The 14,181-nt window shown below is 45.1% G+C and overlaps 1 protein-coding gene across 1 annotated transcript; it reads right to left on the bottom strand.

The window, feature by feature from the left end:
- Nucleotides 1-9,892: 9,892 nt before the first annotated feature.
- LOC100837895 (uncharacterized protein YciO) lies at nucleotides 9,893-13,574 on the bottom strand. The gene is made up of 10 exons (XM_010238470.2): nucleotides 13,566-13,574; nucleotides 13,051-13,473; nucleotides 12,791-12,912; nucleotides 12,331-12,384; nucleotides 12,196-12,220; nucleotides 11,941-12,063; nucleotides 11,701-11,864; nucleotides 11,268-11,337; nucleotides 10,597-10,695; nucleotides 9,893-10,306 (listed from the first exon to the last, which is right to left on the bottom strand). The coding sequence occupies exons 1-10, from the start codon at nucleotides 13,572-13,574 to the stop codon at nucleotides 10,235-10,237; spliced, it is 1,161 nt and encodes a 386-aa protein (XP_010236772.1). The 3' UTR covers nucleotides 9,893-10,234.
- Nucleotides 13,575-14,181: the final 607 nt, after the last annotated feature.

Raw genomic sequence — 14,181 nt, 5'->3', positions numbered from 1 at the left:
GTGGGTGTTTTGGATTATTATTGTTATGGCTTTTTTCAGACAATTTTGCTCCCGTGTACGTGGGCGCGCACAGGCACGGAGACGAGGGGCGGCAGGGGCAGGCAGGGGGTGCTACATGGGTATGCCCCGGGCCCTGCAGGCTGCAGGTGCACCTAATTAAGCGAGCTACGTTGCCGGCTTCGTAGCACGTAGCTAGCTATTGGCTCAGCAGCCGGCAAGTAGCAGAGAGGTTGGCAACCTCCCGTGTAACTTAGTAGTTTCATTTTCTCTTTTTTGTGTACCTAGCATATTTACTTTTTGCATGCTTGCAAATGCAAACATGGCTTGAGAAATTGTGGCAGAGAAGCCGTCGCTCTGGAGCACACAGGCGCGAACGTGCCCACGATTTCTTTTCCGAATAAATAATACCCCGGTGTATGTAATTCATTGAAAAGAAAAGCAGATGGACGTGGCTACGCTCAGCCTGATGTTTAAGAAAAAAACCTTAAGCCTCATCAGTGGACAGTATCAGAGCCGTCGGACTAGTATTTGAACGTATTTCCTCTTTGTCGTTTATTTCGAATCTTGATAGTACAAAACTACGTACGTTACGTTGGTACTCTCTCTGTATCATAATTCTTGTCTCAAATTTGCTCAAAATGAATGTATTTATTTCTAAAAAATGTCTACATACATGTAAGATTTTAACGAGAATTATGGAACGGACCGAGCAGCAGCAAAAGAAACAGCCGACTTAACAAAAAAAACCGAAATAAAAGCAAATTTGTTCCGGCGCGCGGGCGCACGTGACGGACCACATGCATGCAGAGGGCCATCATCTGCTCGCATGCATGGTCCCTGCGAGTTTCACAAGAAGGAAATATGTATATACAAATAACACCGTCCTCCTTTCTGTCTGATCAATCATCGGACGGTGGTCCATGCAAGGATGCAATTGCTAGGCAGCTTATGCAGATCGAGCTGTCGGTCTGTCTGCCCTGTCGCGACATGCATATGCAGCCAGCGGCGACTGTTCTTCTTCTTCGTGCTGATAGCTAGCTACTCTAGCTTAATTAGCGAGGTCGATCTACTGTAGCGTAGCGACCATTAATGGCACAGCTACTTATAGCTCAGCTAGAGCTGGAGTAGCTTGCGAGATCTAAGATCACGCGCGAGTATACGTACGTACGTGCATTTAACGACCCTGTATTTTTCTTCTCAATTAAGAGAAAGAAAAACCTGCAACTTTTCTGGATCCCCAAATGCAGGCCGTATAGTTTGTGTTTATTTTGAGCAACGTAAAGTTTATACGTACTACGGCTGCTATATATGGACTTATGGAGTACGTACCCATCGTACGTACGTACGTACGTCGTCCTTAATTAACCCTGTCGTTGACGATTAATTGGCAAGCTAGCTACTAGTCTTTCTGCGTATAATAACTACAGATTTCCAAAAACTAGACGCGTCTAATTAAGAATTCCTCTTAGTACTGTTTTAAGGCCCCTACGTACTGTACGTACGTACGTGCGCAGGTGACGACAGGCAGTACATATATACGTACGTTCTCTCGATCGATCCATCAATCTGCAGGCTACCTGCGCACTAGCAGCAGCTAGCGACCGTACGATAGTTACAACAGGCATGCAGGCCGGGCCGATCGATCGATCGCATATGCACAAGCACAGCTACGCTGTAGTATAACGTATCAAAACTATTTAGAGTTTGATCAAACCTGTGGAAAAAAGTTTCAATATTCATGATGTCAAATAAATATACGGTTTTGCTATTTCTTGGGCGGCTGAAAAATAACTATTTCTTAATTAGTCGATGATAACAACATTTTGATTCAATCGTTGAAATTCATATAAGATTAATGTAGGTCCGATGGATAAGAAAATCTTTACCGGATGGTTAGGATTGTCGACTGAGAAATAACTATTTCTTAGACGACCGAAAAATAGACACACTCCCATAAATATAATATGAAAATATACATTATTATGGATTCAATAAAACTAGCTTATTGATGTTGGTAGACTATACAAACCTAGTCATGTTAGGATTAGATTCCAACAACTCATGTTTATCCGGTTGGTGAGATATAAACCAAACCGTGATCTTCTCCTGATCTTGTGCATTGTAAACAAACTCCATGTATATCTCTTTGACATATAAATATACACCACGCGGCCTCCTACGGGAGGTAGAAACGCTTCCCACGTTTACATGGTATCAGAGCCACTCTTCCATCTAATCTAGCGTTCTCATCTATCCACCACCCGCCATCCATGGCTTCCTCCACAAATGTTCCCGCGTCCCTAGGCGCACCACCATCGGAGAAGCTGACCAGGGAGAACTTCCTCCTATGGAAAGCACAGGTGCTCCCAGCTCTGCGTGGAGCGCAGATGACTGGCCTGCTCGACGCCACCGACGCCGAGCCGGAGAAGAAGATCTCCGTCACCCGCGATGACAAGACCACCGCGGAAGTCGCCAATCCGGCGCACACCTCCTGGATCATCAGAGATCAACAGGTTGTTGGCTATTTGCTAAACTCTCTCTCGAAAGAAATCCTTACACAGGTCATCGGGATGGAGCATGCACATGAGATTTGGGATGCGATCGTGAAGATGTTCTCTTCGCAATCCCGCTCGCGGATTACCAATCTACGTCAAGCCCTCGCCAACACCAAGAAGGGCAACATGACAGCGGCGCAGTTTATCTCCAAGATGAAGGCACTTGGTGATGAGCTCGTCGCTGCTGGCCGCAAGCTCGATGAAGCCGAGCTGGTCGAGTACATCCTTGCGGGACTCGAATCTGAGTACAACCCGCTGGTCACCTCCCTCAACAACACTGACACGCTCTCTATAAGCGAGCTCTATGCACAACTTTCCTCTTATGATGCTCGTCAGGAGATGCTCGCTGAGTCAGGAGGAGGCAAAGGAGGCTTCCAAACCTCCGCCAACGCCGCAACTCGCTGACGTGGAGGCAATCGTGGCCGCGGTGGAAACCGTGGCCGTGGACGCAGCAGAGGCGGTGGCCGCAATGCTCCAGCCACCAACAAAAATCAAGGTGGATGTGGTCGTGGCGGATCGTCTACTCGACGAGACGTCACATGCCAAATCTGCCAGAAAGTTGGTCACCCGGCCAATGAATGCTGGTATCGTTACGAGGAGGACGACTACAGCAACGAGCATGGGGAAAACCTTGCCTCATACGGCGTCGACACCAACTGGTACGCCGATACAGGTGCAACGGACCACATCACCGATGAGCTAGACCGGCTGACTACACGAGAGAAGTACAAGGGCAAGGATCAAGTGCACACTGCAAGTGGAGCAGGTATGGACATTTCGCATGTTGGTCATACTGTTGTGCCTACCCCTAGCCGAAATCTTCATCTCAGAAATATCTTGCATGTTCCAAGTGAAGGGGCGCGTAGAGATAAACAAAAACTTTTCCTACGCGAACTCCCAAGATCTAGCCGAGGTAGAAGGCCACGAGGATTACCACTAGACGCGCAGTTGCGGATTATCGATGCGGCGCCTTGATGCAGTGCAGTCCCTCGATCCGATCCAGCCGATCCAATCCCGCGATCGTCGAAGTGCTGAACGTACAGCACCTCTGCCGGTATCCACACGTGCGAGGAGGAGCTCCGGCGGCGGACTGCTAGGTCCGGTGCGACGGTTAGACTGAATAGGGCTAGGGTTCTCAACGCATGAGAGTGAAAAAACCTTATACCTTAGGCATCCCACGCCCCTGCTTATATATACCGAGTGGAAGTGGGCTCCAGCACTTGTGGCCCATCCACTCTGCGAGTCCAACTCGTATTGTCAGTCCAATTCCAGTTCGGGTCCAACCCGACCAAATACTTGCTCCCGCTCTTAAGTGTGTGACCCCGCAGGCTCATGGCGACTTGGACACGATTGGAGTCCGACTCTCAATCGATCAATCGGTAGCGGCTCCTAGCAGAACGTGCCGACTCCCAAGTACCATCGAGTCATGACGACGTACCTTCCAATGTGACATACGTCTTAGTTCTTTTTGCCTCACGATATACCTTGTCAAACTATAGGCAATTAATCGTCATCCCTTTAATAGTTCAACTCTCTTCTCGATCTGTGATATACGATTCATCCGACTAACTCTTAGTCGATCGACCCAGTTAACAGTTAACCAAGTCGCGCATGGCCATGCTTCCCGAATCATATCACTCGAGAGGGCCCAGAGAATATCTCTCCAGTCGGAGGGGCAAAATCCCATCTTGGTTATCCACATCACACAGCTTGATTCTCAGTCAACCCGAACTCTGCCTTTATAATTGCCCTGTTACGAAACAACGTTTGACAGAACCTAAGTTGGTGATCCACAACTCGGATTGTGCGATAACCTCAGGTCTAAGGATTACATTGATTGAGACATGCAAATGACGACCTACTTGTTGCATCTCAATATGGGTCAGTCCGACTCGCTAAACTCTTTAGCCGAGTCCGTGTAAGCTGGAATGACATCACCATGCCCATGACAAGTGGAACCGAGTCATCAGCCAACTTTCACATTGGTCTAGGTTATGTGTCCAGCACAATCTCAATGACTAAGGACTATTTAGTATGAACAACATGAATACATAGTTCCACAATCAAATCACATATTCAATGATACATTTCAGATGTTCAAACAAGGACAATTTAATAATATTTATGAATACATTGGGAATTACATCATACATGATTGCCTCTAGGGCATATTCCCAACACCAAGTGCATCCAAAAGTTTACTTTCTGTTAACAAACTTGTTTATGATAACAATGCCTTTTATGAATTTCATCCCAAATATTTCTTGATAAAGGATCGGGCCACGAGGAAACTTCTTCTTAGCGGACCCAGCCGTGGTGGACTCTATCCCTTGAAGTCATCATCGTCGTCTCGAGCTAGCAAGCAAGCCCATGTCACCACAAAAGTTTCTACCGCCAAATGGCATAGTCGTCTTGGTCATCCATCTTTTTCCGTAGTTCAAAAAATTCTTAGCAATAATAAACTTTCGTTTGTCAAGGATCATAGTCCTGAATCCGTTTGTGATGCATGTCAGTGTGCTACAAGTCATCAATTACCATATCCAGTTTCTACTAGTATCTCTACCACTCCTTTGCAACTTGTGTTTTCTGATGTATGGGGTCCTGCACCATCTTCTGTTAGAAGACACTTATATTATGTGAGCTTTATCGATGACTTTAGCAAATTCACATGGATATATCTCCTTAAAAAGAAATCTGATGTATTTTCAGTCTTTCATAATTTCAAGAACTTTGTTGAACGGAAATTTGATAGAAAAATCATTGCCATGCAAACTGATTGGGGAGGAGAATATGAGAAATTGAATTCTTTGTTTCAAACTCTTGGCATCTCACATCATGTGTCATGTCCTCATGCGCATCAACAGAACGGCTCCGCCGAGCGCAAACATAGACACATTGTTGACGTTGGTCTATCTTTGTTAGCACATGCATCCATGCCATTAAAATTTTGGGATGATGCCTTTCTCACTGCTACATATCTCATTAATCTCCTACCAAGCAAAGTCATCAATTTTGACACACCAACCAAGCGACTCCTCAACATGACACCACACTATGAAAATCTTCGTGTGTTTGGTTGTGCTTGCTGGCCAAATCTTCGACCATACAACACACGCAAACTTGCGTTTCGGTCTAAGCGATGTGTGTTCCTAGGCTATAGTCCTTTGCATAAAGGTGTCAAGTGCCTTGATGTTGCCATAGGTCACGTTTACATCTCTCATGACGTGGTGTTCGACGAATCTGTCTTTCCCTTTCAGGAGCTACACCCAAATGCCGGAGCTCTTTTTCGCAAAGAAGTTCTTCTCCTTCCCGAGAATCTCCACCCAAAATCGGCATCTAATCAAGGGGGCATAACATGTATTGATCATATGCATAGTCCTGCTTCTACTTGTGTGCAGAACCGTGGAGAAAATCAAGGAGAAAATCCGGATGAAGATGATGCAGATCCCAGCCAAAACAGCGCTGGGAATTATCCGCAGGCAACCGACATGGAAAGCGAGGAGGATCCGGCAGAGCAATCTTCCTCGGATCATGCGCCTGCCCAAAGCGCGTCTGGATCATCGGCAGGCGAATCTGCCTCGTCGCGTGTGTCTTCCCGCGTGGCCCCACGTGGGCAAACCGCGTCGCCAGGAGAATCTGCCTCGAGGGGCAAGCCGAGTCAGGAGGAGGCTCGCGTGCAGGGATCTTCTGCACCAGCAGAATCTTCACCAACCAGCACACACTCTTTTGGATCATCTGCGGCTGGTCAACCTGCTGATCAACCTGTGGCAAGGCGCACCAGACTCCAACATGGTAAAAGGTTTCCTAGAATTCGAAAAGATGGAACTATTTTGTATGGTATGCTATGTGTCACAGGTGAACCAAGCGATCTTCAAGACACCTTAGATGACAAGAACTGGAAGAAAGCGATGAATGAAGAGTATGATGCTCTCATGAAAAATGAGACATGGCATCTTGTTCCTGCAAGTCAAGGTAAAAACATAATTGACTGCAAATGGGTTTATAGAATCAAAAGAAAAGCTGATGGCACAATAGACAGGTACAAGGCACGTTTGGTAGCAAAAGGATTTAAACAGAGATATGGTATAGATTATGAGGATACTTTTAGTCCTGTTGTTAAAGCTGCTACTATTAGACTTGTTCTTGCTATTGTTGTATCTATGGGATGGGACTTGAGACAGCTAGATGTTCAGAATGCGTTCCTTCATGGTATTCTGGAAGAGGAGGTCTATACGAGACAACCACCAAGTTATGAAAATGCACAAGCTCCCTACCATGTCTGCAAACTTGATAAAACTCTTTATGGGTTGAAGCAAGCCCCAAGAGCCTGGTATTCAAAGTTAAGCTCAAAGCTACAAGATCTTGGTTTCAAACCATCAAAGTCAGATACATCTCTCTTCATATACAGTAAGGCAGGCATAACAATATTTGTGCTCATTTATGTTGATGACATAATTGTTACCAGTTTCTCAAGTAAGGCCATTCCTGCTCTACTAGAAGATTTAAGAACACACTTTGCTCTGAAAGATTTGGAGACTTGCATTACTTTCTAGGCATTGAAGTTAAGAAGACTAATGATGGTTTGATTTTGTGCCAAGAAAAATATGCTACTGAATTGCTTGATAGGGTCGGTATGAAAGATTGTAAGCCTGCACCAACTCCATTATCTACTTCGGAGAAACTATCTGCACATGAAAGTGAACCACCGTGTGCTGAAGATGGAACAAGATATAGGAGTATTGTTGGTGCACTTCAATACTTAACTCTCACCTGACCAGATATATCATTCTCTGTTAATAAGATATGTCAGTTCTTGCATGCTCCAACCTCAGAACACTGGACTGCAGCCAAGCGGATATTGAGATACATCAAAGGCACACCAGGAGTTGGACTAACCTTCAGGAGATCCTCTTCTATGCTAGTGAGTGCCTTCTCAGACGCTGATTGGGCTGTGGTTGTGTTGATGACAGAAGATCAACAGGAGGCTTTGCCATCTTCCTCGGTCTGAATCTAGTGTCTTGGAGCGCTAGAAAGCAAGCAATGGTGTCAAGATCGAGTACTGAAGCTGAGTACAAGGCATTAGGAAATGCCACGGCAGAAACTATCTGGGTAGAATCCATACTTGATGAACTTGGTGTCAAGCGGGATCAAACAGCGTGTCTATGGTGTGACAACTTGGGTGCCACCTATCTATCTGCTAACCCAATATTTCTTGCAAGAACTAAACACATTGACATAGATTATCACTTTGTTCGAGAACGAGTTGCGAACAAACTTCTGGATGTCAGATTTATCTCTTCTCAAGATCAAGTTGCAGACGGCTTCACAAAGGCATTGACAGTACGAAGCTTACAAAAGTTCAGACGCAATCTCAACCTAGGGAAGTTCTGATTAAGGGGGAGTGCTAGGATTAGATTCCAACAACTCATGTTTATCAGGTTGGTGAGATATAAACCAAACCATAATCTCCTCCTGATCTTGTGCATTGTAAACAAACTCCATGCATATCTCTTTGACATATAAATATACACTACGCGGCTTTCTACGGGAGGTAGAAACGCTTCCCACGTTTACAAGTCGAAGTTAAGAAGTTTGACATAATACTAAGCTAGAGTTTCAGATCGGAGGGAGTGCTGTTGAAATATAAACGCCCTATTTCTCATCGGTTTAGTTTTTGTGTGAAATTGTCAATTTGGTGCATAAAACTTTTATGATATCAGAGTCAAGAGATTTCGAGTTCGATTTTTTTAAATGGATTGTCTTTCCTTCTTCACTGATTCGATGCATGATACTCTTGATGCGCCGATGTGCGCCCTGACTGAACGTATATTGTATCATGGGCGGGTGCAAGTACTGCCCGGCCGGTAGTTTATGATGATCGATGAACGAACGAGTTGATGATGATATGAAGAAGCGGCCCGGGCCACCAGTTAATTTGGCGTTTCTGTCTCTGCTCGATGCTCGATTCGATCCGTCCTGGACCGGAGCACGTACATGCAGGCCGCGCGCGGCCCAAACAAATTCAATTCTGCGGCAGGCATGCATGCATGGCACGTACTGACGTGCTACCTACTGGCTGCGTGGTGACAGTAAATAAGGCTGCAGGTGTACGTTCTAGCTTAGCTTGGTGCACGTACATGCCGTAATTGGCAGTCTGTGTGTTTCCGGCGTTCATATGCATGCATGACCAGTACGTACGTCTGCATGCATCCGCGCGCGGTGCGTGGTGAGCTTCTTAATTTTTGGAGTAATTAATCTGCCGCGGAAAAGATGATATGTAGGCTAGGTGAAGCTCGTTCATGGCTGTTTTTGTCTCACCCTTTTTTGTTTTTGCATTTTTTTCTTAGTTATTATTTGCACAACTTACCCTTTTTCCCGTCAGTATATCACCTGAATTGCATAACGTATCCTCTTTCCCGTGAGTATTTCATCAGTACTAGACTATATAAAAATAAGTTTAGGACCGTACAGTTGAGCGACCGCAAAATTAATAGTGAAGGTCAAGGTTGTTTCGCCTTTGCCCCATTCTATGCTGCGTATTTCATTGTTGTTCGATAACCATTTTTTTTTGTTGATTTTCGCGTGTATTTTTAACAGCAAATCATATACTCCATGGTAGAATGCAGTTTAGTAACCGCATAGTAAATCTAAGTAGGAAAACAATGAGCCCGCCAATTTCTTTATGGGGTAAAATGACAAAGAACACTGGTTTAATTAAACACTAGTAGGTGTGCCCGCGCGTTGCTACGGGTCAACAAAATCACAAAATATTTATTTTTATTTTCTGTGTAGACAACTCATAGTGCCGTCGAGGTCGTCATGTGGGCGTCGTGACGTCGGTTGTAAGACGGAATAGGAGAAATCGTGAAAAAACTGGAGAGAAAAAAATAACGGGCTGTGGCATATTGGTTATAATTTTAATAAAATTAACCTACGGTGACGACGGTACCATCACCACCATCTTCAATTTAATATATTGGTATAGATACGGGATTATCATGTCTAGTTCGACATAGACAGGCGTAGTTAGAGGGGTGCCAGAGTGGCCCATATATGGTTACGCCAATTTGAACTGCATCTCCAGCCAAAAGTACAAGTATAGATAGGTGTGAGCTCCTGGGTCTGTGTGGGCTGAAGAGAAAAGGCTACCCAATCTGAACTTTTGCCAAGTCACAGCAGGCCTATGGCTAAACAGAGGAAGATTGATATGATGAGATCACTCCATCAGAAAAAAAAAACAGATCACTGCAGTTCCAAATTTCCAGTCCTGCATGCCGAGTTGCTGACGGACTGCACCCGATCGATGACCAATTTCCCAGCTCTTGTAAGTGCATCAATCAACCAAGAACGGTCAATTTCAAAGAAAAGAAAAAACAATGGTATCTTGATTTCTCACACAAATGCACCAATGTGAAAACCAAAGTTGCGGGGATTCAGTGAATGTTGCTAGCAAACTCGGGACTACGTTGCCTTGCATATTTACATGATATAGGCTTGTCCTAGAGTCGGTCACTACGTACATTATATGCGGTCAAATACCAGACTTCAGTGAAAGGTCTTAAACTGCTATATGAAAAAGGCATTAGCCGTTTTCTTCTCGACGGTTAGAGGAAACTGGCACGAGCACAGCTCCCCTGGTTATAACTCATACCGTAGGTCAGCAGGGCATGCAACGGTTTTCAAGCTGCTTTATAAGAATAGGTTGATTGGGCGTCTTGGTCTTCTGCTACCATCCAATCAAGCTTTGGACCCTGAAGCAAAGAAGATATGGAGCTGAGAGTTAAATTCTAGCAGTAGCATCTTTGTAGGCTGGATAGTCAGGCATATGAAAAGAAAAGCTGTACTTCAATATGCCATATACAAAAGGAGATACAGAGCATTTTGGTGCATCTAAGCGCTGGCTAAGCGTCAATAAAAATATTTCCCTGACTTGGCTGACTACACTCTGACACAATGGAAAAAAAATATGGACAGGAGGTAAAGTTTTGAACCATGTATTATGGTTCCTTTTTTTAGTTCACTGGAATGTGTATCTTTATACCTTTCCCTGACGGATAATGGTAGGATAGCTTCCAGCCATGTCGACAACAGTAGATGGGTCAGCAATTCTGACTCCACCATCAACAATGAAATCGAGGCCCTGAAATTTGAAACATTAAAGCATGTCATGCTCTCCAAGCCATCCATTTGACAACCTACTCGCGTTTAAGGATGGCTTGTGACATTGCGACACATCAAAGCAGCTAACAGATGTTAAGCATACCATAGTCGTTTACCTAGCCACTTAAAGACATACATTAGCATCTATATTTAGAGATACCATACATTTATACTATTATATCAAAAAGAAAATTAGCTTAATTCGGCCTTTGTTGTCAGAAAATGAGCGAGTCATTGGACCGACAATTGTGATCAGTTATATTTTGTTTTTTTGCTTCATTTAACTAGGCCTGGGTAGACTGTACTATTCACTACTCACTATACAAACAAATGATTATAAATTCTGATTCATGATACAGAATGACATCAAATGGTAAATATAACTATGACCAAGAATTCTGTACATGCAGAGCAAGTGACACTCTTAGACAGAAATTACCGAACAGTGCAAACTTTCACAGTATTGGTACTACAAGAAAAAAAAGGATCTTTCAAAAGTCACAGTATGCAGAGTTCCAGGTGCAGTAGCAAAAAAAAGTAGAATGAACATACCTGTGGCTCATAAATATCAGCAATGGTTACTGGATCAAGTATCCATTCATCCTCTGACAGATATTTAACACTGTACAAAAAGGGGAAAAAGGGAGAATAGCTACAAGTTCTGACAACAGGATAAGCAGCACATGAAGAATTTTTCTGTAAGCGCAAGTAAAACATCCCCCTCACGTAAAAGACCAAAATAGAGAAGTGTGAGAAATATACTCGCGCTGGCTGCTCGTACATGCCAGCACAACACTAAGTACCAGTGTGCCACCTCTTAATATGATAGTTTGGTGGTATAATGATAGTCATCATCAAGCAGTATAGAGTAACGCATTTCTGAACAACACTCACAATTCCATAGACTAAACCATTGGTTATAGGCCACATCGGGAGCAGGAAATAAATTAAGTGAGAAAACTGGAGGTGTAAGCCTGCAACCAACCTTGTGCAGATCAATGGTTCTTCCAGATTTTGCAGTATTGCTTGACATATGGAATCATCTGGGATTCGAACACCAACCTGCCTCCTTTTCGCATACCTAGTAGATGACCCATGCTTGATACATTGCTTTGGCAATTCCTTGGTTGCAGGTAAAATAAAGGTGTACTGCACATGATTAAATTAAAAGGTTATTTGCGAAGTACTAAACGGCAATCCACTGTGAAGAGGTAGATATCCTTACAGGCCCTGGTAACACACGCTTGACAGCACGGAAAATGTTAGCTTGCCCTTGGTTGGTTCCTAGAGGAAATCCTGTCGTGTAGGTATCAATGTCTCGCAACGAGCGACACAGGATGCTGAGAGGCTGCATAATTCAAAATTGGAATAAGAACACGGTGCATCTGCAAAAAGGGAAGGTGTGCTCTTCTCGAAAGTTGTGCCTTGCTCCGGAGTAAGCTTCATACAGAAAAGACATTTACTGCCTTGCATATCTTGCCTTTGAATTTACAATCCCTTTGATTCTGCGTGAGAGAACAACCAAATAGTGCCCATTAGACCTGAATGATTTACTTCATGAATCATGCATCAGACACATATCACACTTAAGATTTTTCAAACAGAGTTACAGTACCTCCGAAGGCGCTCGATAGAGTCATTGTTACTCAGATCACAGACAATTGAGTAGCTGTCAAAATTGAGTCATAGTATTATTTGTGTTCAGCACAGCGCATGGTTCAAAATTATAAACTGAAAAGCATAAGAACATGCTTATATCTCTGAGAACACGATCAGACATTCACACAGCAGGAAAAATATACAAACTGTCTGCTCATCGGCAGAAACCAAATCTTCCCCAAGCAATTCTATGTTACCAGAACATTTTGTAGAGAATTTGATTTAAAAAAAATGCATACATGGCTGTTACTTTCTACACGTTACACACATGCGTGCTTGAATTGGCACGATATATGCGTAAAAGAATGATGCAAAATGCAGTGCGCACAGTGCATCTCAGCCAGGTCGTTCCATTGAGAGAAGCGAGACGAAGATAAGGGAAGTGAGGATGAAAGCATCTCCGTAAGCATACATACACGGTGTCGGTAGGGATAACGCCGACGGCGCCGCGGTTGATGAGGTCGACGATAGGGTCCAGCTTCCAGAAGTCCTCGCCGGAGGGCTCCACCTTCACCCGCAGCATCCCGCCATCCCCTCTCTTCTCGCGCGCGTGGGCGGCGGGCGGGGAACCCAATCGCAGGAGAAAACCGCCGTTAATCAGCAACAGGAAGCACCACACCCGCGAGAGGGAAGAGGAATCGGGAAGAATAGAGCATGCAGGGAGCAATGGGTGTACCGTGAACTGGCGCTGGGAGTCGTACTTGAGGCGCTTGGGGTTGCGCTTGTGAAGGGCGACGATGGTGGCGGTAGCGGCCTGGAGGCGGGGCGCAGGGGCCGGTGTTGAGGGGAGCCGGAAGTGAGAGGGGGATACGGCGCGGCGGAAGGAGAGGCGCGAGAAGAGGTCGGTGGTGGTGGGGCGGGCGGCGGCGGGGGCCATTGCCGGGGCGGCCTGAGCTCTTGGCGCCGGAATCGGGGCGGCGGCTGTATGCTTCCCCGCGTTATCCCGGATTAATTTCCCTCTTTTCTTTCCGCCATAATTTTTTTTCTGAGTTTGTTTTTCAGGGGGGTAGATGGTGTTGGAGTAAACTTGTTGTATAGGTTTACTCTCATATTTATTTCTAGTTGCATGATGTTGTTTTAGTAGCCGGCTAAACTTTAACTAGCTGTATGCATAAACATGACAGAGAGATCGGCAAGAGAGCACACCACTAAGCGAGAGAGAGAGAGTGGGCGCGGTGCAAGCGGCCAGACTGTAGCCATTAGTTGAGTACTTGCATGCACTAGAATTAGTCAAGGTGATCAGTGTTAGTTAGCCAGCTGCATGGAGTTGGCCGAGTCTTGTGTGGCCGTTGGGATAAGGCTCGTCAAGTGCTCAGGTGTGTGCGTGCATGCTAGGAAGTGGTCAGTTAGCTAGCTGTTAGGAGCTGCATGCAGGTTGTTAGTAGGCTGAGAATCCTGGAGCGCACGTGTTAACTTGGTTTGGCCGGGTCTTGAGGATCTTGGAGCGAATCTAGTAAAAAGAGGCCAAACATTGGGTTAGGACGTGTGTTGATAAGCACATTAGTGGCACGAAGCAAATATCAGTTTGTTGCTCTGGCCGGCTACTTAAGCCTTGTAATCGTGTTGTGAACGGGTTGAGTGGAAGTGGAAAAAGCACAAGTTGCGGTGCCGCGAAATTCCTCTCGTGTGTGTATTATATCCAGTCAATTAGCGTGTGCGTTGATCCTTGGCTGACATTTGGTATCGGAGCCACGTTGAATGCCCAAGATCCTACGCTACTACCTCGACGACAATATGGCCATCGTCCTGCACGTCGCCGAGGGGAGCATGGTGTCGCTCTCCCTACTGATGCTCACGCCGACGAACT

This window comes from Brachypodium distachyon, chromosome 3 (assembly GCF_000005505.3).
Source record: "Brachypodium distachyon strain Bd21 chromosome 3, Brachypodium_distachyon_v3.0, whole genome shotgun sequence".
Lineage (NCBI taxonomy): Eukaryota > Viridiplantae > Streptophyta > Magnoliopsida > Poales > Poaceae > Brachypodium > Brachypodium distachyon.
The sequence above is the reverse complement of the archived record's forward strand: the minus strand, read 5'-3'. Positions and strand labels throughout refer to the sequence as shown.

What these genes read in the sequence shown, in the direction of transcription:
- LOC100837895 (XM_010238470.2), bottom strand. An exon ending in ACTCCCAGCGCCAGTTCACG is followed by an intron (nt 12,913 to 13,050) that starts GTACACCCATTG and finishes GCGCGCGAGAAG; the next exon opens with AGAGGGGATGGCGGGATGCT. An exon ending in TCTATCGAGCGCCTTCGGAG is followed by an intron (nt 12,221 to 12,330) that starts GTACTGTAACTC and finishes TCTCTCACGCAG; the next exon opens with AATCAAAGGGATTGTAAATT.